General features: G+C 39.0%; 1 protein-coding gene across 4 annotated transcripts in view; it reads left to right on the top strand.

Annotated features, from left to right (window-relative positions):
- DHX57 (DExH-box helicase 57) overlaps positions 1-25189 on the top strand; it is a 56656-nt gene that overhangs the window by 13158 nt on the left and 18309 nt on the right. For all 4 annotated transcript variants that reach the window (XM_035000962.1, XM_035000961.1, XM_035000959.1 and 1 more), the window contains 13 exons: positions 823-981; positions 1978-2163; positions 2447-3285; positions 5079-5257; positions 6868-6989; positions 8763-8958; positions 9521-9645; positions 12558-12691; positions 13788-13842; positions 15939-16144; positions 20260-20376; positions 24014-24110; positions 24880-25053. In XM_035000962.1, the coding sequence (XP_034856853.1) occupies positions 823-981; positions 1978-2163; positions 2447-3285; positions 5079-5257; positions 6868-6989; positions 8763-8958; positions 9521-9645; positions 12558-12691; positions 13788-13842; positions 15939-16144; positions 20260-20376; positions 24014-24110; positions 24880-25053 (2589 nt within the window). The remainder of the gene's footprint in view (positions 1-822; positions 982-1977; positions 2164-2446; positions 3286-5078; positions 5258-6867; positions 6990-8762; positions 8959-9520; positions 9646-12557; positions 12692-13787; positions 13843-15938; positions 16145-20259; positions 20377-24013; positions 24111-24879; positions 25054-25189) is intronic.

The raw sequence follows: 25189 nt of genomic DNA, 5'->3' as shown, positions 1-25189 counted from the left end.
CAAAAAAGTTTCTTCCATTTCCCTAGATTTGTGAAAATTTATAATGAAACATGCCAGACGAAAAAAAGAAATTTAGTGAATAATGTTAAACTTTTGAATTTGTTTTTTTAAATATTAAAAAGAGTACCTAAAAAAATCTAAAATCCAACAATGAAAGATTAGTGAAATAAATTCCAGTGCATCTATATCTATACATAACCATTTAAAAACATGTTGTAGGAGAATATTTAATCTTAGAGAAATACCAGTTTTATTTTGATAAGGAAATAAAGCAAATTATAAAAGATTATATGTGCTGTATAATTTTATTTATAAATGTCTGTGAAAAGAATTGATGTGAATTAGGATGACTTCTGTTTTCTACATTTCTCCAGTGAACATGTATTTATTATTATTATTTTTGTAATCAGGAAATAATGATAACTTAGGTAAATATTTCAAAAGCAGGACCTAATATTCACAAGTAAAATGAGACCCTTCGTTGTTTTCAGATTGGGTACCTAAAGTAGAATGAAATAATAGTTTGTGTGTAATGTATTTCTTTTGAAAGTCCTCTATTCCAGCAGGAGTCATCATAGCATTAGTTTTTCCAGAGGATTCTTGAGTTAGTGAAGCCAGATTTAATGATTAAGAATCTAATCAGGTGTTTTTACAGCAGTGGCAAGATAATGAAGTCTAGTCAGTACTATAGAAAACAGGGAATTCTTCACATTCATTGTTACCATTTGTAAGATACTTAACAGTCCAGTTCGTGTTGTCTGTATTTGGGGGCTGTGGGGAGAATGTCAAAGTGCTGATCCCAAGTAAATGTGTCCTTTGCAGACCTAGCAACAGTAGCGTAAGAAAAGGAGAGGCACGCCCCAAATGGAAGCCTGAAGCCAAAGTGCCCCTTCAAACCCTGCACATGACTTCTGAGAACCAAGAGAAAGTGAAAGCTCTTCTCCGGGACCTCCAAGAACAAGATGCGGATGCTGGATCTGAGTAAATCATTTTATTTGAGTAAATTCGTATATTAAGGAAGGCAGTGGGAAGGTCCTGTGTGTCTTTGGGAGTACTTTTCAATACTGATCCCATTGTGACAATATAATTAGTTGAAAGTGACCTGAGAGAAATACAAGAATAACTATTCAACAGCAGTTTTAGAGTAAGTTTGTTTTGCAATATCTGCAAGCAGTACAGATTGGCTTTTTAGCTTCTTTTCCGAAGACAGCACTGAAACGGATTCAGTAATTGCTTTATTCACAGCCTTCCAAATAAAACCTTGGAGTGTACAGTAGCAGTATTGTTGTAGGAGTAAATATTGACTTGATGAGATGAAGTCTTAGGGGTACACTTTCTGATAACCATCTGCCTAAGAGAAACAACTTTTACTGTTCTGCTTTGTGATTTCAGTCAAAGAAGGCAATTCATTGCATTTGCCACAACTAATGGGTGGTCAATCATGAACAGCTCCATCTCCATCTTATCTACAAATCTCTTTATCTGCCTTAGATTTAGGAAAGGTGGTTATGCAGCAAAGCAAAAAATGAGGGATGGTTTTTATGAATGAGGAGAGAGGATAGCCAGGGCTTCTGTGGTTACGAATATAGGCTCTGGGGTCAGACTGCCTTTGTTAAAATCTCCAGTTGCTCTTTACTGTATAACCTTTGGCAATTACTAATCTTCTCTAAGTTTTAGTTGATCATCTGAAAAATGGAGATTCCAGTAGTATCTGGTTAAGGGTTAGTGGGAAGACTTTTAAAGAGATAGAACATATAAAACACTTAACATAGTACCTGGCATGTAATAAATGCCGGATAAATATTAATTGCCAAGATATAAATGAATAGATCAATAGAAGTTTAAATCAGTAACTGAAGAATGGTTAGCATCCTATGTCCTCTGGCTCCTTGAACTAAATTCTTAGACTCTTGCTAAATTTTTCTTGGAAGTGCATGGAAATTAGTATCTAATATATGAAAATGTTACCTTTGTCAGAAGAGGCATTTCTGGGGAGGAGGAAGATGACGAGCCTGAGTGTGATGATGAGCAGTACTGGTCTGCTGGACGAGAAGCTTCCCTTGTTCCTGACTGTGACCCTTTGGAATATGCTGGCTCAGGCCCAGTGGAGCCTCATAGTCCAGAATTTACAGTCTCAACATTTGCAGTGCAGAAACTTTCCAGGTGATTGCTTCCAACATTTACGGGAGTTAGGGGAGATCATCCTGTAAACCCAACTACGCCTCCTTGAGTACTTTCCTCTTGTGTGGGTTGCAGCGGTGCGTGATATATGTCCAATATCCTGTCTTTCAGAACAAGGTGATTAGGGAGTATTAGCAGAGAAACTTTTTCAAAATACAGATCCTGCCTATATATGGTTATAACTGCACATAAACGTACATAAGTGAATTTCACTTTTGTGATTTGATACTACCTAATATTTTTTGTCACGTTTCACACTCGGTAGGTATGGCTTCAGCACTGAACACTGTCAGGCAGCCCTGAGGATTTGTGATGGAGATGTGGGGGCTTCACTAGAACATCTGCTCACACAGTGTTTTTCAGAGACATTTGGGGAGAAGATGAAGATCTCTGAGGCAGGTGCCCATGTAAGCTTGGATGAGTGTGTGGAACAGCGGCAGGAAGAGGCATTTGCTCTCAAGTCCATCTGTGGAGAGAAATTCATAGAAAGAATTCAGAACCGAGTCTGGACCATTGGATTAGAACTGGAGTATTTGACGAGTAAATTCTGCAAATCCAAGCAAAAGGAAAGTACCAAAAATGCACAGGACACTACACTTGAAATCTGTAAATTTTACCTCAAAGGAAATTGCAAATTTGGATCAAGATGCAAATTCAAACATGAAGTGCCCCCAAATCAAATTGTCGGAAGAGCAGAAAGAATTGTAGATGATTCTCATCTTAATGTCCATGAAGATGCCTCTTTTTTATATGAACTTGAAATTCGATTTTCTAAAGACCACAAATACCCTTACCAAGCTCCGCTTGTGGCATTTTATTCCACCAATGAGAATCTACCTCTGGCTTGTCGTTTACATATTTCTGAGTTCCTTTATGGCAAGGCCTTGACATTTGCAGAAACTTCAGAACCTGTTGTATATTCTTTGATAACCCTCTTAGAGGAAGAATCAGAAATAGTCAACTTACTGACAAATACCCATCACAAGTACAGTGTCCCTCCTGTGAACTTTCTGCCAGTATCCTCTGGGACCAGAATAAATAATCCTGTCTGTCGTAAACCAGTGATTCCAAGTAATTCTTTTGCTTCAAATCAAATTCCTGAAGGTATGTAAGGCCTTGATTGTGTGGAGGGCTTTGTGGAGGGGGTGTTCAGAATGGTGGATTGAGGAAGTCAGTGTTTCCAAGGGCTGCCCTCGGATCTCCTGGTGATCTTAGGCAAATCATTCTCCTCAGTCCATGGACAAAAGGGAATGAGAAGCCCCTGAACTGTGGCCTGACTTTAAGTCGCAGTTTCGGCATCATGATTGGGCTCTCTGCATTGAAAGTTTGTAACGATGTGTAAGTTTATTCAAGCAGTTGGGGGCTGGAAGAACCTTAAAGCATCTTCCTAGAAAAACTGTTTTGTTGAATTCATTTCGTTTCACATGTTTACTTCTGATGCTTTACACAGAATTACTTTCAAATGAGTTTTTAGAGATATTTCTCTTTCTGTAGTACACTAGACCCCCAAAGTTCATTAGCATAGGGCTACCTTTATGAATCCCTAAATCCTCAAAGAAATGTTGGTGCAAGTTTCTGGCTGTATCGAAATCCAGATTTGCTATACAGATTCTTACACCACAATTAAACTCCTTGTTCAAAGTTCATCAAAGAATTCTCTCTGTTGCCATCTTTCTTTGAGAGAAACAAGTTTTTATTATTTCACAAGAGTTCTTAGGTAAACATCAATAAGTAGAGAACAATGAAATTGCATTGAGATGGGGAATATCCCGGTGGACGTTTGGGTAGGTTCACTCACTAGCCACTTGCTCCCAAACAGCAGTTTCTAACGTGTGGGATTCAAATATATTCCTTGAGAAATGACAAATTGTGTGGCCTGGACTTTTTTTTTTTTTTTAAAGATTTTATTTATTTATTTGACAGAGAAAGACACAACAAAAGAGGGACCACAAGCAAAGGCAGTGGGAGAGGGAGAGGCAGGCTTCCCGCAGAGCAGGGAGCCTGATGCGGGGCTCGATCCCAGGACCCTGGGATCATGACCTGAGCCGAAGGCAGACGCTTAATGACTGAGCCACTCAGGCGCCCTGGCCTGGACTTTTTTAAGTAACAGCTTTATTGAGATAAAATTTACATACCATAAAATTCACCCTTAATTTTAAAGTGTACAGTTCAGTGGGTTTTTAGTATATTCACAGATTTGTGCAACCGTGACCGCTATCTAATTCCAGAACATTTTTATCAACCCTAAAAGAAACCCCATACTTAGTAGCGGTGAGTCCTTATTTCTCCCTTCCCTCAACCCCTGACAACCGTGAATCTACATTCCGTCTCTATGCATTTGCCTATTCTGTACACTTTATAGAAATGGAATCATACAATATGTGGCTTTTGTGATTGGCTTCTTTCACTTCGCATCATGTTTTCAAGGTTCATTCATATTGTAGGATGTATCAATACTTCATTTTATTGCTGAATAATATTCCATTATATGAATGTGCCGTATTTTGTTTATTGATTTATCATTTGATAGATATCTGGGTGGTTTTATGTCATGAGATTTTAGGAACACTTGCAAATAGTTGAAACTTTCAGTTAATTCCTTGAATGTAAAGAGTCTATGGAATTAACAAGGCGTGCCATGATTTTTTTCTTCCTTGTTTTTAATTTGGTTTAGCAATAGCCACTTGTACTTGATGAAAGTTTATTTGAAGATGTATTTTAAGTTCTTTAGCAGTAGAAGTAGTTGTTTGAAATGAATTAACCTGCTTTATTCAAGCTTTTAACTTTTTCTCCATCTTACGATTTTGTTGTTGTTGTTACTTTATTAGATAGTGATTTTCCCCCTTTGCTAAAGAAAGGGCTCCATATTGAAAATGTTTCCTTTTATCCCCTTCAAGTTGAAAAAGAATCAGAACCTGAGGAGGAGACAGATGAGGATGAAGGTCCTGCACCAGTTATAGTGGAGAATGAAAGCTATGTGAACCTTAAGAAAAAGATTTCCAAAAGATATGACTGGCAGGCAAAATCAGTACATGCTGAAAATGCTAAAATCTGCAAGCAGTTCCGAATAAAACAGGTAGGGTATTCTGAGAGAATGGCTAGCATTGCCTCCCTAATGTACAGGTGAACGGATTAGGAATTAGGAAGCCTGGGCTACCTTCCCTAGTTTACTTTTGGTTCTCTTTAACTCTGAGTGGTCAAATTTTCTGCATGCCACAGCAAACTTGGGTGCATGTTGTAGATAGTTTTGGAAAATCCAATGGCTGGTGAAAATGAAACACGTCCATATATATCAAATATTCTCAGAATCATGTGGCTTTCGTACTCTGCTAGACAATCTGATAAGTGAAATGAAAATTAAAACTGATTTACATTAGAAAAAAATAGTGTAGAAAGGAGAAGGATAAGGAGGGACCCTTACCCCATATCAGAGAATCACAGGATAAATAACTTACCCAAGGTCACATAGCTAGTAGGTGGCAACAGGGATTCAAGTTAATTCTCTGTTCCTAAAGTCCATGCTGTTTTTATCCCATTCACAAGAAGATTATTTTAAAAGAACCTATGAGTGAACATTTAGGGCAGAGTTGGGTGTAGAACAAAAGGTTGCATAACCATTTTGGGGATTGGATTAGGGATGTGTCTAACAGCTCTTCTAATTGTGAAGTTCAGATTCTGATTTTTGACACAGTATAACACTATCGCATATTAGAGTGCAATACCTGTAGAATGTCAAAGTGAATAGAAATTGACACCATAATTAAATAGTAAGACGGTAGGAACAAAAAATTCCACATTCAGTTTGATCAGTTTGTGTTCAGAGGTAATAAATTTATATGATAAAATAATATGCAGAAAAATGATGTGTTAGTATAAATTTCTTATTCAAAAATACATCTTTAACAATGAATCATGGAATACTACATCAAAAACTAATGATGTAATGTATGGTGACTAACATAATAAAAAAAAATAAGAAATGTACCTTGGATACTTTTCTAAAAAAAGAAAACCCAAAAAATACCTCCTTAGTTTTAGCATATACTACAATGTTTATTGGCCATTGGATGTCGGACTGAGTTACATATATGTAATGCCTGGCCAAAAAGAACCCTTTCATGAGTGCTCTTACTGTTACAGACTTTAGTAAAAATCTGATACGGTATAGAACTACACTGTCCAATGTGGTAGCCCCTAGCCACATGTGGCTATTTACATTTAAATTAATTAAACTTAAATAAAATTAAAATTCAGTTCCTCAGTAGCACTGGCCACATTTCAAGTACTTACTAGCCATATGTAGCCAGAGGTTGTTACATTGGTCAATGCTAAAAAACATTTCCATTAACGTGGAAAGTTCTGTTGGATAATGCTGATGCAGAGACTCTTGCTAGGAAGAGCTAGATGGTGCTAAGCAGGACGGCTCATTTCTCTCATAAGATCTTGCAGTTTATTCAGATGTAGGAAAACCATAAAGATTTCACAGCTTGTTCTGGCTGATTCTCTGAGCAGCCTCCTGACTGAAGTCATCAGCATCCAATCCTAACAAATCTACAATTTCTGTCTCTGAGCAAATTGTTAAAGAAAGAGCAGAAAGGGTGGTTCAAGCTATCGGATTCAACACTCAGAGCTTTGTGAAAGATGATTGAAAGTACCTAACTGATACCTTATCTTTTATGTTATTAGGCTTCCAGACAGTTCCAGTCAATTCTGCAAGAAAGACAATCACTCCCTGCTTGGGAAGAAAGAGAAACCATTCTTAAGTTGTTGAGTGAGCACCAAGTGCTTGTTATAAGTGGTATGACTGGGTAAGAATGCAATTTATTTGTAATGCAGCTTTCATCCATGAATATGGTATGTACCCTGGTTACCATAACCAGTTCTACTTGTAAAAAACTAGTAGCTGTTATTATTTGTGGTTTTTCTGGTCAGATACAAAATAATATTTCACAGAACATAATATTGTGTATCTGCAGCCAACAGACCTAAATTACAAAAAAAAAAACAAAAACAAACTCAGAAATCCATCCAGGAATTTACAGACATTGTACTCCTCTGCCATGAGACAGTTTTTTTTAAAGATTTTATTTATTTGACAGAGAGAGACACAGTGAGAGAGGGAACACAAGCAGGAGGAGTGGGAGAGGGAGGGAGAAGCAGGCTTCCTGCCGAGCAGGGAGCCCGATGTGGGGCTCGATCCCAGGACCCTGGGACCATGACCTGAGCCGAAGGCAGATGCTTAATGACTGAGCCACCCAGGGGCCCCTGCCTTGAGACAATTTTAAGGCAAAAGGTCTAACTGAATACTTTTTTTTGGTAAGACTTTTTTTTAAAAAATATTTATTTGAGAGAGAGAAAGCATGTGAGCACACAGTAGGAGGGGCAGAGGGGGAGGAGAGAACATCTTAAACCCAGAGCCCAACATGGGGCTCAATCTCACAATCCTGAGATAAGTACCTGAACTGAAACCAAGAGTCAGACACTTAACTGACTACACCACCCAGGTGCCCCTTACTGAATGCTTTTAACAGGCCCATTTTTTTATGTAAAGGATAGTTCCAGAACATACATAAATTTATTTATTTATTTTAAAAGATTGGGACACCTGGGTGGCTCAGTCAAACATCTGCCTTTGGCTCAGGTCATGAGCCTGCTTCTCCCTCAGCCTGCTGCTCCCCCTGCTTGTGTGCTCTCTCTCTGACAAATAAATAAGTAAAATCTTAAAAAAAAAAAAAAAAGATTTATTTGAGAGAGAGAGAGCACATGTGTGCATGCAAGCTGGGGGAGGGGCAGAGGGAGAGTGAGAGAGAATTCACAAGCTGATGCCTCCCCACTGAGCATGGAGCCCGATGGGGGGCCTTAATCCCAGGACCCTGAGATCATGACCTGAGCTGAAATCAAGAGCCAGCTGTTTAACCAGCTGAGCCACTCAGGCACCCCTCCAGAACATTTAACTTGGACATTTTCCTCTTCTAAATTTATTCTGATTTCCTTACAGCTTTTATTTGTTCTTTTAAGAACAACTTAGGGCATATTATCTTTCCTGTTTCACACTTTTCATATGTTATCCAAACTTATTTAACAAGGACAGGTTCTAGGCTTAATTTAGTTCTATATTCAAAGTTATTCAACCTAATAATTATATTTGTGCCCAGACTCACTGATACAGTAGTAATTGGAGATCTTCCAGTTTCTTATCTTTTTCACCTCAGTCCACTTATAGCCAAATCAGTAAGATAATACATAAAATCATAAAAGAATACTCCCATTTCTTTAGGATTCAAATACAGAGTTCATATTCCTAGAGGTATTTACAGAACTTGATCTAATGTCTGCTCAATTGTCCCAATTTTATAAATGATACTAAACTATTATATGAGTGTCCTTTTACTCCAAGTGCAAATTCCTAGCAGTTATGAGCTATAGGTAACAAGTCAGTAGGTCAGTTTAGAAGATAAAGGAAGCTGAACAAGTTTTATTATAATTGGCTTTCTCACTTCCCTCATTGCACATGGTTCCTTTTTTTTGGTAACTAGCACTTGAAAACTCTCATTTTAGGACTTATTTGTTTTGACATACAGATGTGGGAAAACTACACAGATTCCTCAGTTTATTCTGGATGATTCTCTGAATGGACCACCTGAGAAAGTGGCTAACATCATCTGTACCCAACCCCGACGAATCTCAGCAATATCTGTTGCTGAACGTGTTGCTAAAGAAAGGACAGAAAGAGTGGGTCTGACTGTGGGGTACCAGATCCGGCTAGAAAGTGTCAAGGTTTGTATACTCTGCTTATTTCCTGGTAATAGAAATTTTGTTTTTCAAGTATAAAGAGTTCTTGGATTCTAGCGACTCATGGGCAAGTTGGGATGCATACTTCAGTACGGCTGAAGACCTTTTAGAAATATTTTGGTATAAGAATTCTTATTTGGGTATACTTCATTTCCTCTATAAAGACCTTTTATTCTTCATTGGCAGAAATGATCTAGTAAGTGCTGTTTTACTCTTAAACCTGGGACTTAATCCATTTAACCAAATAAGGAATGGACAAATGCAGAATTGAGTTCATCACTCGCTGTTGTTTTTATGTTTTATAATAATTTTTTAATGCTTTTTATGAGTCTTACACTTAAAATTTTGATATGAAGTAGAAAAGCTTTTACTGTTGTTGCCAGCAAGAAACTATGCATTTAGTGTGGTTTCATATTAAATGCAACTGCTGATATTTTCAAGATTCTTTGTCCCTATCCGTTCAAAATGGCTTTGCCATATTGGCTTTGAAAGTGTTTCCTTTTTGCAAAAATTCCATGAATGCTTTCTGTGCCCTTTTCTGTGTAAGTCCTCAGCCACCAGACTGTTATACTGCACCACAGGCGTGCTGCTGAGAAGGCTGGAAGGAGACACAGCTCTCCAAGGAGTCACCCATATCATTGTTGATGAAGTTCATGAGAGGACAGAAGAAAGGTAAACTAAAGAGTTTCTAAAAAATAGCCACACACATAAAATGAAGGCATGGCTGAAATAATTTTGTTCTGTTTCCAGTTCAGTTTCATAGAGCTAGAGAGGAAGGCCACAGAGAAGGCCCAAGTTAGAGAAGAGGAACTGCTTTCCTGATCTATGGGGTCTAGAATACTCAGAATGCTAGGAGGGCACATGTTCATCACTAGAAGAGTCATCCTGTTAGATGGACATCTTCTACCAGGAGATATTTAACACCCTCCTGGGCTTCATGCTGAGCTGGGCACTGTACTTAGTAGGAATAACAGGTGTAACCAGTGCTGTAGTTGATAATGGGTCAGTATGTGCTTCCTTCTTTGTTCATTTGGTCAGTCATTCAGTCCTGACAGCCATTCATACATTTATTGAGACTGTCTTAAGTGCCACATGATCTGTTAATTGCTGGGGATACTATAGGAAATAAGCATATGTAGTTCTCCTTTTTCTCATGGTCTGGTAGGAAAAACAAATAATGAACAAATAAATAAAGACTTACGAATTGGAGTAAGTACTCTGAAGGAATAAATAGGATGCTGTGTTCTGGGGAGAGGGATCCATGAGATGGTCAGAGCTGATATCTCTCAAGAGATGATGATTAAATTAAAATCTGAAGTATGAGAAGGCATCCCATGTGACAGGTGGAGGCAAGGCCAGCATTCGCAGACTGCAGTGGGAAAGGGCATCATGAGCCCAGAAAGTGGAGGAAGGCCTGTGCAGCTGGTTGTAATAAACAAGGGGAAAAGTGGCAGGTAGAAAAGGCAGGAGCCAGATCTTCCAGGGCCTTGTATACCCTGGACAATAAAACATTTAGAATTTATTTTAATGGAATTAGAAGTCATTAAAGGTTGGGATATAAAATCAAAGTCTTCAATATTTTAAAAGGAAGGACCAAGTAAATAGATGGCATTAATCATAGTTTGTCATAGTTTGTGGATCACTTTCTAGAACAACGACGACAACAAAAAACTAATGGGGAAAAAAAAGACAATCCTGTAAAAAATTTGAGCCTTTCCCAAAAAGGACTATACTATTATAAATATTTTGAGAACAAAGTCTAAAGTTGGCAGACTGACAGAGAAGCAGAAAATAGCTAATAGCAAAATTTTAAAAAGGAAAAAAACAAACATGAAAAGAGTCTCCAACTATTGCTGATAAAAAGTTTTTAAACTCTGAACAGGGAAGACATATGACGAGAAGACTATCTGTTCAAAGAAATAAATACATTGATGCACTAGTAAATAGGAAGTATGAAGTAATTAGAAACTAAAGAAAAGCAGACTTGCATATAAAAAGAATAGATCAAAATAAAAAGAAATAATTCCTAGAACACAACAATAGTAAACTTTAATTTTTTTAAAGGTTTTATTTATTTATTTGACACAGAGAGAGAGAGAGAGAGAGAGAGAGAGAGAGAGGAGAAGCAGGGGGAGGGGCAGGCAGAGGAAGAAACAGACTCCCCCCTGAGCAGGGAGCCTAACTCAGAACTTGATCCCAGGACCCTGGGATCATAACCTGAGCTGAAGGCAGACGCTTAACCCACTGAGCCACCCAGTCCCCCCCCCTTTTTTTTTTTAAGATTTTATTTATTTGTCAGAGAGAGAGCACACAAGCAGGGGGAGCGGCAGGCAGAGGGAGAAGCAGGCTCCCTATTGAGCAGGGAGCCTGCCACGGAACTCAATCCCAGGACCCTGGGATCAACTTTTCATGTATTTTGAGCAATGAATGTAAGACTTATGTAAAAAAAAAAACTATAAATCTCATAAAAAGATGTGTCATGATCCTAGATGTGAAGACTTAAAATTAAAAAGATATCCCCCAAATAAACTAAAGTCAGTGTAGTACCAATCAAAATACTAACAGGATCTATCATTGCATTTGGTAATTCTACTTCTTGATATCTACATGTACATAATGAAGAATATACAAAGATTTTCATGACTGCATTGTTTATAATAGTAAAACAATGGAAACTACTTAAATGTCCATCAACCAAAAAGTGGTTAACTACTACAGAATCACCCATTCTATGGAATAACGTGAGACAGATAAAAGGAATAAAGTAGAGCTTTAGATACTGACATGAAAACATCTCTAAGATGTAGTGAAAAAACCCAAGTTGTAGAATAATATGTGCTATAGAAAAGCAGTATCCTCACTGGTCTCCCTGCTTCAGCCCATCCCCTTGCAATCTATTCTCAATAGAGCAGACCAACAGTTCTATTCAAATATAAATCTTACTATGCCATTTTTCTGCTCATCATCCTCTGATGACTTATTAAAGTCCTCACCAACAAGTTAGGCCCTACGTGACATGATCTGCATCACCACTGCTCATCTCCTGCTGCTCTCCCCTTATTCAGTCGCTCTAGCCACATTGTCCTCCTTGCTGTCCTTGAAGTATGTACCTCGGGTCCTTTGCACATGTTATTAATCTGCCAGTTGGGGCGCCTGGGTGGCTCAGTCATTAAGCATCTGCCTTCGGCTCAGGTTGTGATCCCAGGGTCCTGGGATCGAGCCCTGCATCGGGCTCCCTGCTCAGTGGGAAGCCTGCTTCTCCCTCTCCCACTCCCCCTGCTTGTGTTCCCTCTCTCACTGCCTATCTCTGTCAAATAAATAAATAAAATAAAATCTTTAAAAAAAAAAAAATCTGCCAGTTATGGGATTCTCCCACACATTCACGGTAGCTCCCTCACTTCCTTCAAGTCTTTACTCAAAGATACCTTTTCAGCTAGGCCTGCCCTAGATGAAAAATAAATAAATAAATAAATAATATTTATTAATATTAATAAATAGAATCTTTAAAAAAATACATCAAAAGTAAATTCATTTTTATGTACTGAATTTGTTTGATCTTCAGGTGTTTCTTTTATTTCCTTTAGTGACTTCTTGCTGCTAGTCTTGAAGGACATTGTGTTGCAGAGACCAACTCTTCAAGTTATTCTAATGAGTGCAACTTTAAATGCTGAGCTCTTTTCAGAATATTTCAGTTCCTGCCCAGTTATTACTATACCAGGTGATTAAAATGCATCCTTAAATATGCATTGTTCTGATAAGCAAATATAATTATTTTTAAAGTTCATTTGAGATATAAAATAACAGGTATTTATATCTTTTCTGGAGAAGTGATTCGTTTATAACAAATAAAATTATGACCATATAATGAAATAAATAAAGAAGTAACATTATATCCATTTGCTAAGAGATTTCAGTTTTATATGTGCTCTTTTAAAAAGTCTAGGTTATTAGGATTTCTAGCATTCCATTGTGTTTAACATCAAAGTGTGAGTTAATAATGGTAATCTGTCATAAAGAGGGAAGTTGTCTCTGTGTATAAGCATATTGGTTCATTGCTGGATGCAGCTAACTTTCTGGGTGTTGGTCTACTCTGGGAGAAAGTGAAGTTGAATAGTCTATGTCTTCTGGTGTTTTCACAATCTCATTGTGGGATTAATTTATCACCTTGGGCTTTGCTCTATCTGTCTGCGATTTGTTGCCAAAGGAATGATCTGGGGACAATTTTGACGAATAATCGCACTATTTCTTCTAGTTGTTGAATGGTTCAAAGTTCCCTGAGGCAGAGAAGGGGAGGGTGAGAAAAGTGTAACAGGTTTAAAAAAAAAGAGAGGTTTAAAAAAAAAGTGTTATAAACGAGCATCTCTCCACCTATGCACTTCTGGGTTTTTTTACAAGCTGGAATCTATATCCCTTCTAATTTCAATCATCAGAAGCTTTTGGTTTTCTTTTTTTTTTTTTTTGTAAGATTTTATTTATTTATTTGACAGAGAGAGAGACAGCAAGAGAGGGAACACAAGTAGGGGGAGTGGGAGAGGGAGAAGCAGGCTTCCTGCGGAGCAGGGAACCTGATGCAGAGCTTGATCCCAGGACCTTGGGATCATGACCTGAGCTGAAGGCAGACACTTAACCAGCTTAGCCAGCCAGGCGCCCAACCTTTTGTTTTTCTTTTTTGATATTTTTAAGACCACAGAACAAACCATCCCTTATTGTGCCAGGCTTTGTTTTAAGAGAATTTTACATATGCCAACTATTTATTTCAAGATAGTTGAACAGGTATTCTGAGGCTTTTCTCTTTTATTTTCTTGTTCTTCTAGGCCGCACATTTCCTGTTGATCAGTTTTTTCTGGAAGATGCAATTGCTGTGACAAGGTAAGGAAGACATTAATGAAGGTTTGTTGAAAGTCTTTGAAAGAATTACCATTTTAGCTCAGTGTGCCAGCATTTTAATAGATGTGTTCGTTTTTCTGTAATTTTTCTGCTTGAGCATTTTGTTTTCCCCTTTCAGCAAATATTATACAAATTATTTGCAATTCACAGACAATATTATATATTGTCAGTACTGACTGGAACCCTAATGTAAACTATAGGCTTTGGGTGTTCATGATGTACCACTGTCGGTTCATCAGTTATAATAATTATACCACTCTGGTGGGGGGGTATTGATTATGAGGGAGGCTATGCATATGTGGGTAACAGGGGGTATTGGGAAATCTCTATACCTTCTGCTCAATATTGCTGTGAACTAAAACTGCTCTGAAGAATGAAGTCTATTAAAAAAAAAATGATGAAGGACCAAATATATGGAAAATTTAATAAGAAAGAAAAAGACCAGGGACGCCTGGGTGGCTCAGTCGGTAAGCATCTGCCTACGGCTCAGGTCATGATCCCAGGGTCCTGGGATCGAGCCCTGCATCTGGCTCCCTGCTCAGCAGGAAGCCTGCTTCTCCCTCTCCCACTCCCCCTGCTTGTGTTCCCTCTCTTGCTGTCTCTCTCTCTGTCAAATAAATAAATAATATCTTAAAAAAAAAAAAGAAAGAAAGAAAGAGAAAGAAAGAAAGAAAAAAAAAAGACCAATTCTGCAGATAGACTGCCAGTATTTAAATCCCTCTACTTACTAAGGGCATCAGGCTGGCTCAGTCGGAGGAGCATGTGACTCTTGATCTTAGGGTTGTGAGTTTGAGCACGTTGGGAATAGAGATTACTTAAATAGATAACTTTTTTTTAAAGATTTATTTTTTTGACAGAGACACAGTGAGAGAGGGAACACAAGCAGGGGGAGTGGCAGAGGGAGAACAGGCTTCCCGCTGAGCAGGGAGCCCGATGTGGGGCTAGATCCCAGGACCCTGGGATCATGACCTGAGCCGAAAGTAGTTGCTTAACCGACTGAGCCATCAGGCACCCCTAAATAGATAATTTAAAAAAAGAAAATCCTTCTGCCTACTAACTGTAACATTGATAAGTAGCTTAATCTCTCTGTGACTCAGTTTCATCATATGTAAATGGTCATATTGTTAACAGCTGCTTCACAGGGTTGTTATAAGGAGTAATTAATTAATTAATTCTTGGAGTTAATAGGTGCAAAGGGCCTAGAACTGATCCTGGTGCATAGCAAATGCTTTATAAAAGTTAGCTATTATCATCATCATCCTGCAAGCCTCAGGGAGCTTGCAGTGTAGTGTGAGTATTAAGATGTCTGTAATTTCAGAACTGGGCAGAAAATGGCCATTTCCATTAAATACATTTTTCTCCTTGAAAGCCCTGATTCCTCTTCCCACTTTTTGACCTTGAAGACTCCCCATGATTTTATCCTTGCAGTATTTCTTCTCACTGTTAAACTCTTTCATCCCTCTGTTAGACTCACGTGATTTCAAACATCACCTCTGTGCCAAGAATTCCCAGATCATCATCTTCATTCCTGACCTCTGAGTTCCAGAAGTAAAATACCCTTGATGTCTGGCACCTGAATTCAATTCAGAAGTTTTCTCCTTCACCCTGCCTCTTCCATTTCTAATAAGCACCACTCCCAATTCTCTGATTATTTAATGGTGCGATATTGTCAAGCTAAAAACCTAAAACCAGTGGCTCTCAAACTTCAGTGTGCAATAAGCATACGTAGGGAGCTTATTACAATTGTTATTCTCTGGGCCCCATCCCACTTCCATTGAATGTGAATCTCTGGGGAAATTAATCTTTCAACTAGTTTCCTGGTCTTTATTCTCTCACTTTCAAACTCAGACTCACTGCCTCCAGAATGATCTTGAGACAGAAGCAAAAGCATTCCAGTGGTTCCCTCCCAGAAATAGGGTCTAGCCAGCAGAACCCTAGACCGGTGGAAGAGTAGCACGCGAATTGGGCAGAAGCAGAGCAACGTTCTGCAGAATGAGCATATAAATCAGTGAAAATTTTCATTTCTCGCCAACAGACCCACATACACACAGACCCATTCCTTTGTCTTCCTTCCTCAGGTATGTGTTACAGGACGGGAGCCCATATATGCGCTCCATGAAGCAGATGACAAAGGAGAAGCTGAAAGCAAGGCGCAGCAGAACTGCATTTGAAGAAGTAGAGGAAGACCTGAGGCTCTCTCTTCACCTCCAGCCCCAGGATTCTGTCAAAGATGCAGTGCCAGATCAACAGTTAGATTTCAAGCAGCTCCTGGCCCGCTATAAAGGTAACGCGTTTCCTGGGGGAATATTACAGTTACGCCAAAGATAACCAGTGATCCAGAAGAAGAAAAATGTGGCTCTTGTCTCATAGCTGCATTGTCTTAATTCATCAGAACAACCTTTGACTTAGAAGAATAGCAGTTCCAAAAAAAAAAAAAGAAAAATAGCAGTTCCAACACATATTAGATGTAATTGTTACTGTATTTACCAGCAGGTTTTTTTATTATAAAAGATGTGTTTATTATAGAAAAATTGGGAAATAGTGAAATATAAATATATTCTTCACTATTTTATAACTTTTTATTTTGATATGATTGCAAATTCAAAATTAAAGTTGGCAGGACTACACAATGAACTCTCCTATATCCTTTACCCCAATTCACCAATTATTAATATTTTGCTTCATTTGCTTTATCATTATTTGCTCTGCGCATGTATATATTTCTTTCCTGAACCTTTTGAGTAAGTTGCAGATATGATGTCCCCTAATCCCTAATATTTTAATATGCATTTCTTAAAAGCATAAATACCAGATATGATCAAAATGAAGATATTTAACTGATATAATACTATTATTTGATCCATAGTCAATATTCTAACTTTGCCAATTATCTAAAAGTTTTTTTTTAAAGGCTAACCGCACCTTTTTTTTTTTTTTTTTAAGATTTTATTTATTTATTTGACAGAGAGAGAGACAGCGAGAGAGGGAACACAAGCAGGGGGAGTGGGAGAGGGAGAAGCAGGCTTCCCACTGAGCAGGGAGCCCGATGTGGGGCTCGATCCCAGGACCCCGGGATCATGACCCGAGCTGAAAGCAGATGCTTAATGACTGAGCCACCCCTAAAAAATGTTCTTTATTGCTATTTTTTTCTAGTCCAGAATCCAACCCACAATTACATATTTCATTTGTTGTTATGTGTCTTTAGTTTCTTTTGATCTGGAAAAACTCCCCAGCCTGTATTTTTCTTTTAAGATCTTGACATTTTTTGGAGTTTGGGCCAGTTATTTCGTAGAATGTCCCTCCATTTGGTTTTGTCTAATGTTTCCCCAGGATTAAATTTAGGTTAGAAAACCTAACCTTTTGGGTTTCATTTTTGGTTAGAAAACCACAGAAACAATTTTGAGTCCTTCTCGGTACATCATATCAGGAGGCATAGGATTTTGGTTTGTCCCATTATCGGCGGTGTTATTTTTGATCACTTGGTTAGGGTGATGTTGGCTAGGTGTCTCCCCTGTGTGGTTACTGTTTGTTCCCTTTATAGTTAATAAGTCATTTGTGGAGAGAGATTTGAGACTATTTAAATATCCTATAATATCCTTAAAATTTCATCCACTAGTTTTAGCATTACTCATGGGCTTTTCAAATAACATCTTTTGTGGGGCCACCCTGTGCTGAGCATTTTTATATATGTTGTTAGGTGCTCCCTCCTTCTGTGCCAGACCTCACCTAACTGTTCTTTGTTCCTAGATAGTCTTCTATACAGATAAGCTGGGCTGAACACATAGAAACCCCAAGGGTACTACTACTGCTTTCTTCCCTAAAGCCTACACCAGAGACAGGTCTCAGCTGCCCTTCCTGCTCTCTTCCCTGGACTGCCACCCCAACCCTCTTAGCCTTTTGGGGGGAAAAAAAGGTATTTACCTTCCAAGGAGTAAGAGCCTCTAATTCCCTATTACTGCTTCTATGGGAGAAGAGACAAGTGAGTTTTCCTTTTTCTCCTTCCTCTGAAGACTATATTCCCAGTCCTGCATGGGCAATGGTAATCATCCAGGAATTAAGGTATTAGCTAGCATTCTGCTGTTTAGGAAGGTATGCATAGCTCCTAAACATTATTTCACTTAACCTTCCCAACATCCTGAGAAGTAAGGTTGAGAGCATAGACTTGCATCAGATAGACTTGGGCTCAACTTGCTCACTCACTCAGAGTTCCTTGAGCAAGTTCCTTGTCCTCTCCATACCTGTTTCCTTAGCAATAAAATGGAGTTGTTTAGGGAATTAAATGAGATAATACAAATCCATAGCACAGTGCCCAGCTAGTGAGTGCACATTTGTAATTCTAATTAAACTATGTCTGAGTCAAAAATTTGTGTTCTTTCTGTACATCACACCAGCTGATAATTCCCATTTCCTTATTCTATTAAATTATTTCAGAAATTTCAGAATTTTCTTTAAAAATTATGACTGGGGGTGCCAGTCGTTAAGCGTCTGCCTTCAGCTCAGGTCATGATCCCAGGGTCCTGGGATCGAGTCCCGCATCGGGTTCCCCGCTCCGCGGGGAGCCTGCTTCTCCCTCTCCCGCTCCCCCTGCTTGTGTTCCCTCTCTCGCTGTCTCTCTCTCTGTCAAATAAATAAATAAAATCTTAAAAAAAAAAAAAACAAGCAGGGGGAGCGGGAGAGGGAGAAGCAGGCTCCCCGCGGAGCGGGGAACCCGATGCGGGACTCGATCCCAGGACCCTGGGATCATGACCTGGGATCATGACCTGAGCTGAAGGCAGACGCTTAACCAACTGAGCCACCCAGGCGCCCATAAATAAAATCTTTTTAAAAAATAAAAATTATGACTGGATGGGGCGCCTGGGTGGCTCAGTAGGCTAAGCATCCAACCCTTGATTTTAGTTCAAGTCATGATCTCAGGGTTGTGAGATTAAGTTTCATGCCGGGCTCTACACTCAGCGTGGAGGCTGCTTGAGATTCTCCTTCCCTCTCCCTCTGTCCCTCCCCCCACTTGTCTATCTCTCTCTAAAAGAAATAAATAAAATTCTTTTTTAAAATAAATAAAAATTATGCCTGGATCGAAGCCAGGCCTTTCTAATTTCAAGCACACAGGTTACCAAAGTTCAGAAAGCACTGCTGAGAGCTTCTTTCTGAAGGAGGAGGATGGAAGATTTGTGGTCAAGAAACCCGGCTCTGCCAGTAGCTTCTGTCTGGTAGTGGGCAGACCGCTCCCTGTACCAAGAAAAGACCGGGGCTGGTTGATCTCAAGGCTCTCTCCTCAGAAAATTAAATAATGATTCTGAGTTCAATTTTTAAAACTTTTTCTAGTTAAGTAATAATAATAGTCAGTCCTTTTAAGTGTATAATTGATTAGCAAAAACTGCCAAACTATTAAAAGTTTTTTAAAAATTACATTCACTCTCTTTTTTAGTGTTAGCTAATCCTTCTCCTTTTTGAAAAGTCTGCTTTTTGGAATCTTGACATATAAAATGATTCCTTCTCTGCCCTCCACACCTAACCACATCCTTTCTTTTCATGTTTGACCAACATAGGGTTCACACTGCCAGAATAACATTGTTTAAAACTGCTTTTGCCCCTCTTCAAACTTCAGCATAATATAGGAAGCTTCCCTTCCTTCATATCACCTGCAGCTATTTTGTTCCAGTTAGACTATTCAGGGCAATGGGCTATTAAGAGGACCTGAGAAGAAAGGCCAGCAGTCTTTGGAGAGTTAGTCTCCCCAAGAATATGCTATTTGTTTTGAAAAGAGCTCAGGCACACAGTATAGCCCAAAGAACTGTATCTGTCACTAGGCCTCAGATAAATTAAAAAGGGACTGGAGACCTTAACCTGAAAGTCTGTGACTAGAATTCAGGGGTTGTTGGTGAAGCCATTAAAATCACATGTATTTTTCAGGGAAGATCCAGAACTTTTGTCCTTTTCTCAAAGGAACCTAAAGGTTAAGAGTCACTGTCGTGAAGTTGTTGGTAAAAGCTGTGGTCTCTGTTGATTGCCCTGGATCACTGTTACCTGGATTTCCATCTGATCTGACTCATGTCTTGATTGAATCTGGAAGGGCTTTCTAAAGTGTATTTGACTTTGAATTTTGTTTCTAGGATCTAAATTGTCAATAAATGTATGATGGAGAAAAGAGGGGAGGGAAGAAAGAAAAACGTGGCCGATCTGGGCCTTTCCAGCAGGGTCAGGTGCCTGTTCTTTGAGTCATTGTTCAACAAAAAGTGCTCCTCGTAAACATGTATTTTCTGAGAGACTGAAAGAAAACGATTCATTTCGGTGCATAAATGTGAACATCTGTGTCATTAAATCAAGAGACTCACCTAGTTCACAGGCATCATTGTCTTTAATAAGGTATAATTATCCTTCTGATTTTTACCTTTCTTTCAGGGGTTAGCAAATCGGTCATCAAAACAATGTCCATCATGGATTTCGAAAAGGTGAATCTTCAATTAATAGAGGCCTTGTTAGAGTGGATTGTAGATGGAAAGCACTCCTACCCTCCAGGTAACCGCTTCTTGTCTTTGTTTGTAAGACGACAAAAGGGAAGATAGCTCACTCACTGAGATAGAGTGGGTGCTGTGGGGGCAGCCTCCCTTCCTGGAACCCTTGCCCCCACCCTTACTTTTTCACCCCCAATTGCATATAAGGTTGCTTATTAGGCTTTTCAGGGGGAAATTTTACCTTTTACTTTTTGAGGTTCACCAACTCCTTTTTGTTCAGCACTCTTTTGTTTCCCACTGAGCAAAAAGATGTTAACAATACAAAGTCCAAAAGGACGAAAGCTGAAAAGAAGGCCTGGGTGATCCACATGGTAAACACTCAGCCCCGGGCTAAATGGGAGTCTGGTAATGAGTGTTTGAATCCCATGAAGACTGTGTACATGGAGGTCACAGGGCAGGAGGGTTAAAAGAACCGGCTTTGGAGTCTGATAAACTTCTAGCTCTGCTACTCAGGAACGTGTAGTCTTGGATAAAGTCCTTATCCTTGCTCTGCCTCAGTTTCCTTGTTTGTGAAATGAAAACAATCATAATTCCTCTGACATATAGCTATTTTTAGGATTAAAAGAAACCATATGTGGGGGCGCCTGGCTGGCTCAGTCAGTGGAACATGTGACTCTTGATCTCAGGATTATGAGTTTGAGCCCCGTGTTGGGTGTAGAGATTACTTAAAAATAAAATCTTTTTTAAAAAGTAAGAAAGACATCAAAAACTAATGATGTATGGTGATTAACATAACACAGTAATTAAAAAAATTAAAAAGTGAGAAAGAAACCATATGTAAAGCACTTAGCATGGTGCCTGGCATATAGTATCTACTACCCCTAATAATGGTAACATTATAATTATAACATACATCGTCGTTATTATTGCTGAGATCACTGTTACTCCTGCTACTGCTTTCCCCTTGCTGGCTGTCTTCCCATCCCAGTGGCCTTCTTAACCTCACTTGCAGTCCTTTATCCCCCAAGTCTTCTCATTACTGAATCCTTCCCATCACTCAGGTTTCTGTCAAATATCTTCTCTTCAGAGAAGTCTTCTCTGACCACCATATCTGTTTTCTCACCACCTACCCCTTACTCTAGCATGATATCCAAAAGTGATTTTCATTTTCAATATAGCACTTCACAATATCCAGAATTATAGTTCTGCTTACTGACAGTTTCCTTCAATAGAATGCAAACTCCTTAAGAATAAGGATTTATCGTGCACCAGTGTGTTCCTCAGACCCTAGGACGGCACCTGGAATATTTAGGTACAGAGTAAATATTTGTCACATGAATAGATGCAGCCATTGTTGGGTGATCGTAAGTTGATCAAACAGTTCCATGATGTGCTCACTACGCAGTGCTTTAGAGAAGTGGGAATGGCTGCCCTCCTCTGCCTAGACTGTAATCATTACGTGGTATTTTCTATAGAGCCGTATGAGCCACATGAAAGGATTGAAGTTTGTTATGTCTTGGCAAGTAGTCAGTGTCAGCTAATGCATTATCACTGGGCTGAATGTCTTGTTTCATCCCAAAGGAAAAGATGATTGTTGAAAAACATCAGGCATGGCAGACAAAAAGAACTGTTAGAAAATTACGTGAATTCAGAGGGGGACCACCCTGCCCTAGGTGTGCAGGGTGGGTCGTGTGGGGTGGGTGTCTTTATGATAATCACCTGTGACCAACAAAAGACTAACCAGCCCCTAAAAAGGAAGTAGGCCATTGAAGGTGTTATCAATAGAGATGTTAAAAGAATTTAAGTTCCCTGGTTAGCTTTCTATAAAAGACCAACCCTAAAGGCCCTCCTTGGCAACCCTGTCGCAACCCTGTCGGGGTGCTCGCACTCTTGAGAGCTTTTTCTGTATCTTCACTTAATAAACTTCTATTCCTTTACTCACCAAAAAAAAAAAGAAAGAAAAGAAAAAAAAATAAATAAACCTGAAAAAAAAAAAAGTATTCCCAATACAGCTGGCCAAGCTGTGAGGGCAGAGCAGATCAGAAGGCACATAAAAATATAGACAGGGGTGCCTGGGTGGCTCAGTCATTGAGCGTCTGCCTTCGGCTCAGGTCATGATCCCAGTGTCCTGGGATCGAGCCCCGCATCGGGCTCCCTGCTCAGCGGGAAGCCTGCTTCTCCCTCTCCCACTCCCCCTGCTTGTGTTCCCTCTCTCGCTGTGTCTCTGTCAAATAAATAAATAAAATCTTAAAAAAAAAAAAAATAGACAAAAAAATTTTTCCCATCCATATGTTTATTTTATCACTCTTTTTTTTTTTTAAACATTTGATTTATTTATGGGGTGCCTGGGTGGCACAGTCAGTTAAACAACTGACTCTTCGTTTCAGCTCAGGTTGTGATGTCAGGGTTGTGACATGGAGCATCTCCAATAAATAAATAAAATCTTAAAAAAAAAAGATTGATTTATTTATTTTAAAGCGAGAGCATGGGGAAGATGGGGGTTGGACAGAGGGAGAGCGAGAGAGAAACTTAAGCAGACTCCCCGCTGAGCAAGGAGCCTATCGAGGGGCTCGAGATCACAGCCCTGAGATCATGACCTGAGCCAATTTTACCACTCTTAAATTTTGTGGTATTTTAGTAGAGAGGAAGACGGAATGTGTAACGGAAAGAGCATGGATTTGGTGCCCAAAACCTTAGGTTTTTGTCAGGCCCCACTCTTAAGTAACATTGTCGCCTGGCCAAGTTACTGAGTCACTTTGAAAGTACTAATAACCTTAATGGGTGGTTGTGAGGATCAAATGAGGTAGTGTATGTAAACATGCTTTGTATACTATGAAGTGTTGAAACTAACCCTCAAAGATATCTTTTGCCTCCTTCAGGGTTCCATTTTTGTAATGATTTCGTTTCCTTATTTACTTCGTTGGGAGAATAACTGTGATAAATAATAGGTCCTGTGTTCCTTGTGGGCAGGTCTTCGGTTTATAGTTCACTGTACCTAGCACAGAGCTGACATAGGCACCCAATAAATATTTGTGGGATTAAAGGAGGGGCTAGTGAGGATGGTGTCAATTTCCTCTCGGGATAAAGCACAAAAGAAGGTGACTTGCTGAGTGCCCACTCTTGGCATGGAAATATTCTATTTTTAGTTATCACTGTTTATTTTCTTTAATGTAAAATTTAAAAGCCCATAAACTGTTAATATGTCATGGTTAGTTAATGTGCTGCCTCTCCACCATATATCTGAATTTAGATTTTCAGGTTGGCCAGCCAATTGTATTTTCTTTTTCTCATTTCTAGTGAAATGTTTATGGATTTTATTTACTAATAGAAGAGTCTTCCTGTCGTACAAGATTAGCAGGATAACTCTTCCTAGAAAAACAATGTCAGTGCCTGGTGCACAGTAGAAGTATGTTTAAAGAGCTTCGCTAATGATTCTTGTATAACTTAAGGTATTATATTTTTCTACACTTCAGTTTTTCCTCTTGTGGAAAGATAATAATACCCCATTCATTTTGGAGTTAAGTCAGAAAATGTATGAAAAACACTGCTATCCATTTAAGTCCCTGGGGACTTTACAAAAAAAATTGGCAGTGGAAAAAAATCTCAGATTATTACATTTTTAAAAATTTAAAATAGCTCTATAGTCCATATTAGTTTTTCCTTTTTTGCATCTATCACATTGATTCTTTTTATGTACCCAGGTGCTATACTTGTATTTTTACCGGGACTAGCAGAAATCAAAATGCTATATGAACAGCTACAATCTAATTCTCTTTTCAACAATAGACGCAGTCATCGGTAAGTTAATTGCTTTCCATATCCTTAACCATCTGTTGCAGGTACATGCAAAGATGACTAACCAGAACGGTCTCTGACAGCCATCACCCTCTTTAGACCCTGGTGTCACTCCTTAAGAATATGTTTGTGTATGCCAGCTGGAAGGAGACAGACCTATCTGTTCCAGGGAAGCAATCATTCCCATTCCATTAAATAAAAATATTTCTCTTCACTTAGCGTAGTGACTCAGCAAAATTGCCTGTGATTTCAGTTGCCAAGTAGGAGGCATGGGAGAAGCCAGTGTGAGTAACAGCAAAGAAATGCTGCCATTTGAGAAAAAAGTAATTTGTAACAGTTTCTTTTCCAGTAGCAAGACGTGTGTTTTCATACCCAAGGGGACAAGTCCTGAAGGGTTAAACGCTCCCTAGAAATACAAGAACGAAGCCTCTGAGCATACATACTGCCTCTTATTCTCTGCATTTAAAGACAGAGGAAAAACGATTCTCTACTGTTAGTGTGCTCTAGGCTTGTTACTTGTAGAATAGCAACTATAGTCCTTCTTGATCATTTACTACTGAGTTACCCTCCAGTTTTTCCCAAGGTGGTGCGAGGTTTCTAGTTCATAGAACTGAGTTCATGTTTTGTAAGGCTTGGAAGGAACCTTCCCATTTAGAAGGAAGCTGCTGATACTTGGGAGTCCTGTTGCTAGTTGTAATAGAAATTCACCCACCATGAATCCAATTTCAGCCTTTAGTGCTAGGACACTAAATGTGCTTCTCTTTCCTTTCAGATGTGTGGTTCACCCACTTCATTCATCTTTATCCAGTGAAGAGCAGCAGGCAGTGTTTGTAAAACCCCCTGTGGGTGTAACAAAGATTATAATTTCCACCAACATTGCTGAGACATCCATAACCATCGACGATGTTGTCTATGTCATTGACTCTGGGAAAATGAAAGAGAAGAGGTATTCTCCTTTGGCCCAGTAGAGGAGGGTTAAAGATGCCTCAGTGAGAGTGACATGTCAGTGACGATGCTCTTGAGCGACACGGATTGCCGTTTGAAAAATGTTTTAGGAAAACTACGTGGGTATATATGAGTGA

The sequence above is a fragment of the Mirounga leonina genome, unplaced genomic scaffold (genome assembly GCF_011800145.1).
Source record: "Mirounga leonina isolate KUSES-001 unplaced genomic scaffold, KU_Mleo_1.0 Mir_125, whole genome shotgun sequence".
In the NCBI taxonomy this organism is placed as follows: domain Eukaryota; kingdom Metazoa; phylum Chordata; class Mammalia; order Carnivora; family Phocidae; genus Mirounga; species Mirounga leonina.
The sequence above is the reverse complement of the archived record's forward strand: the minus strand, read 5'-3'. Positions and strand labels throughout refer to the sequence as shown.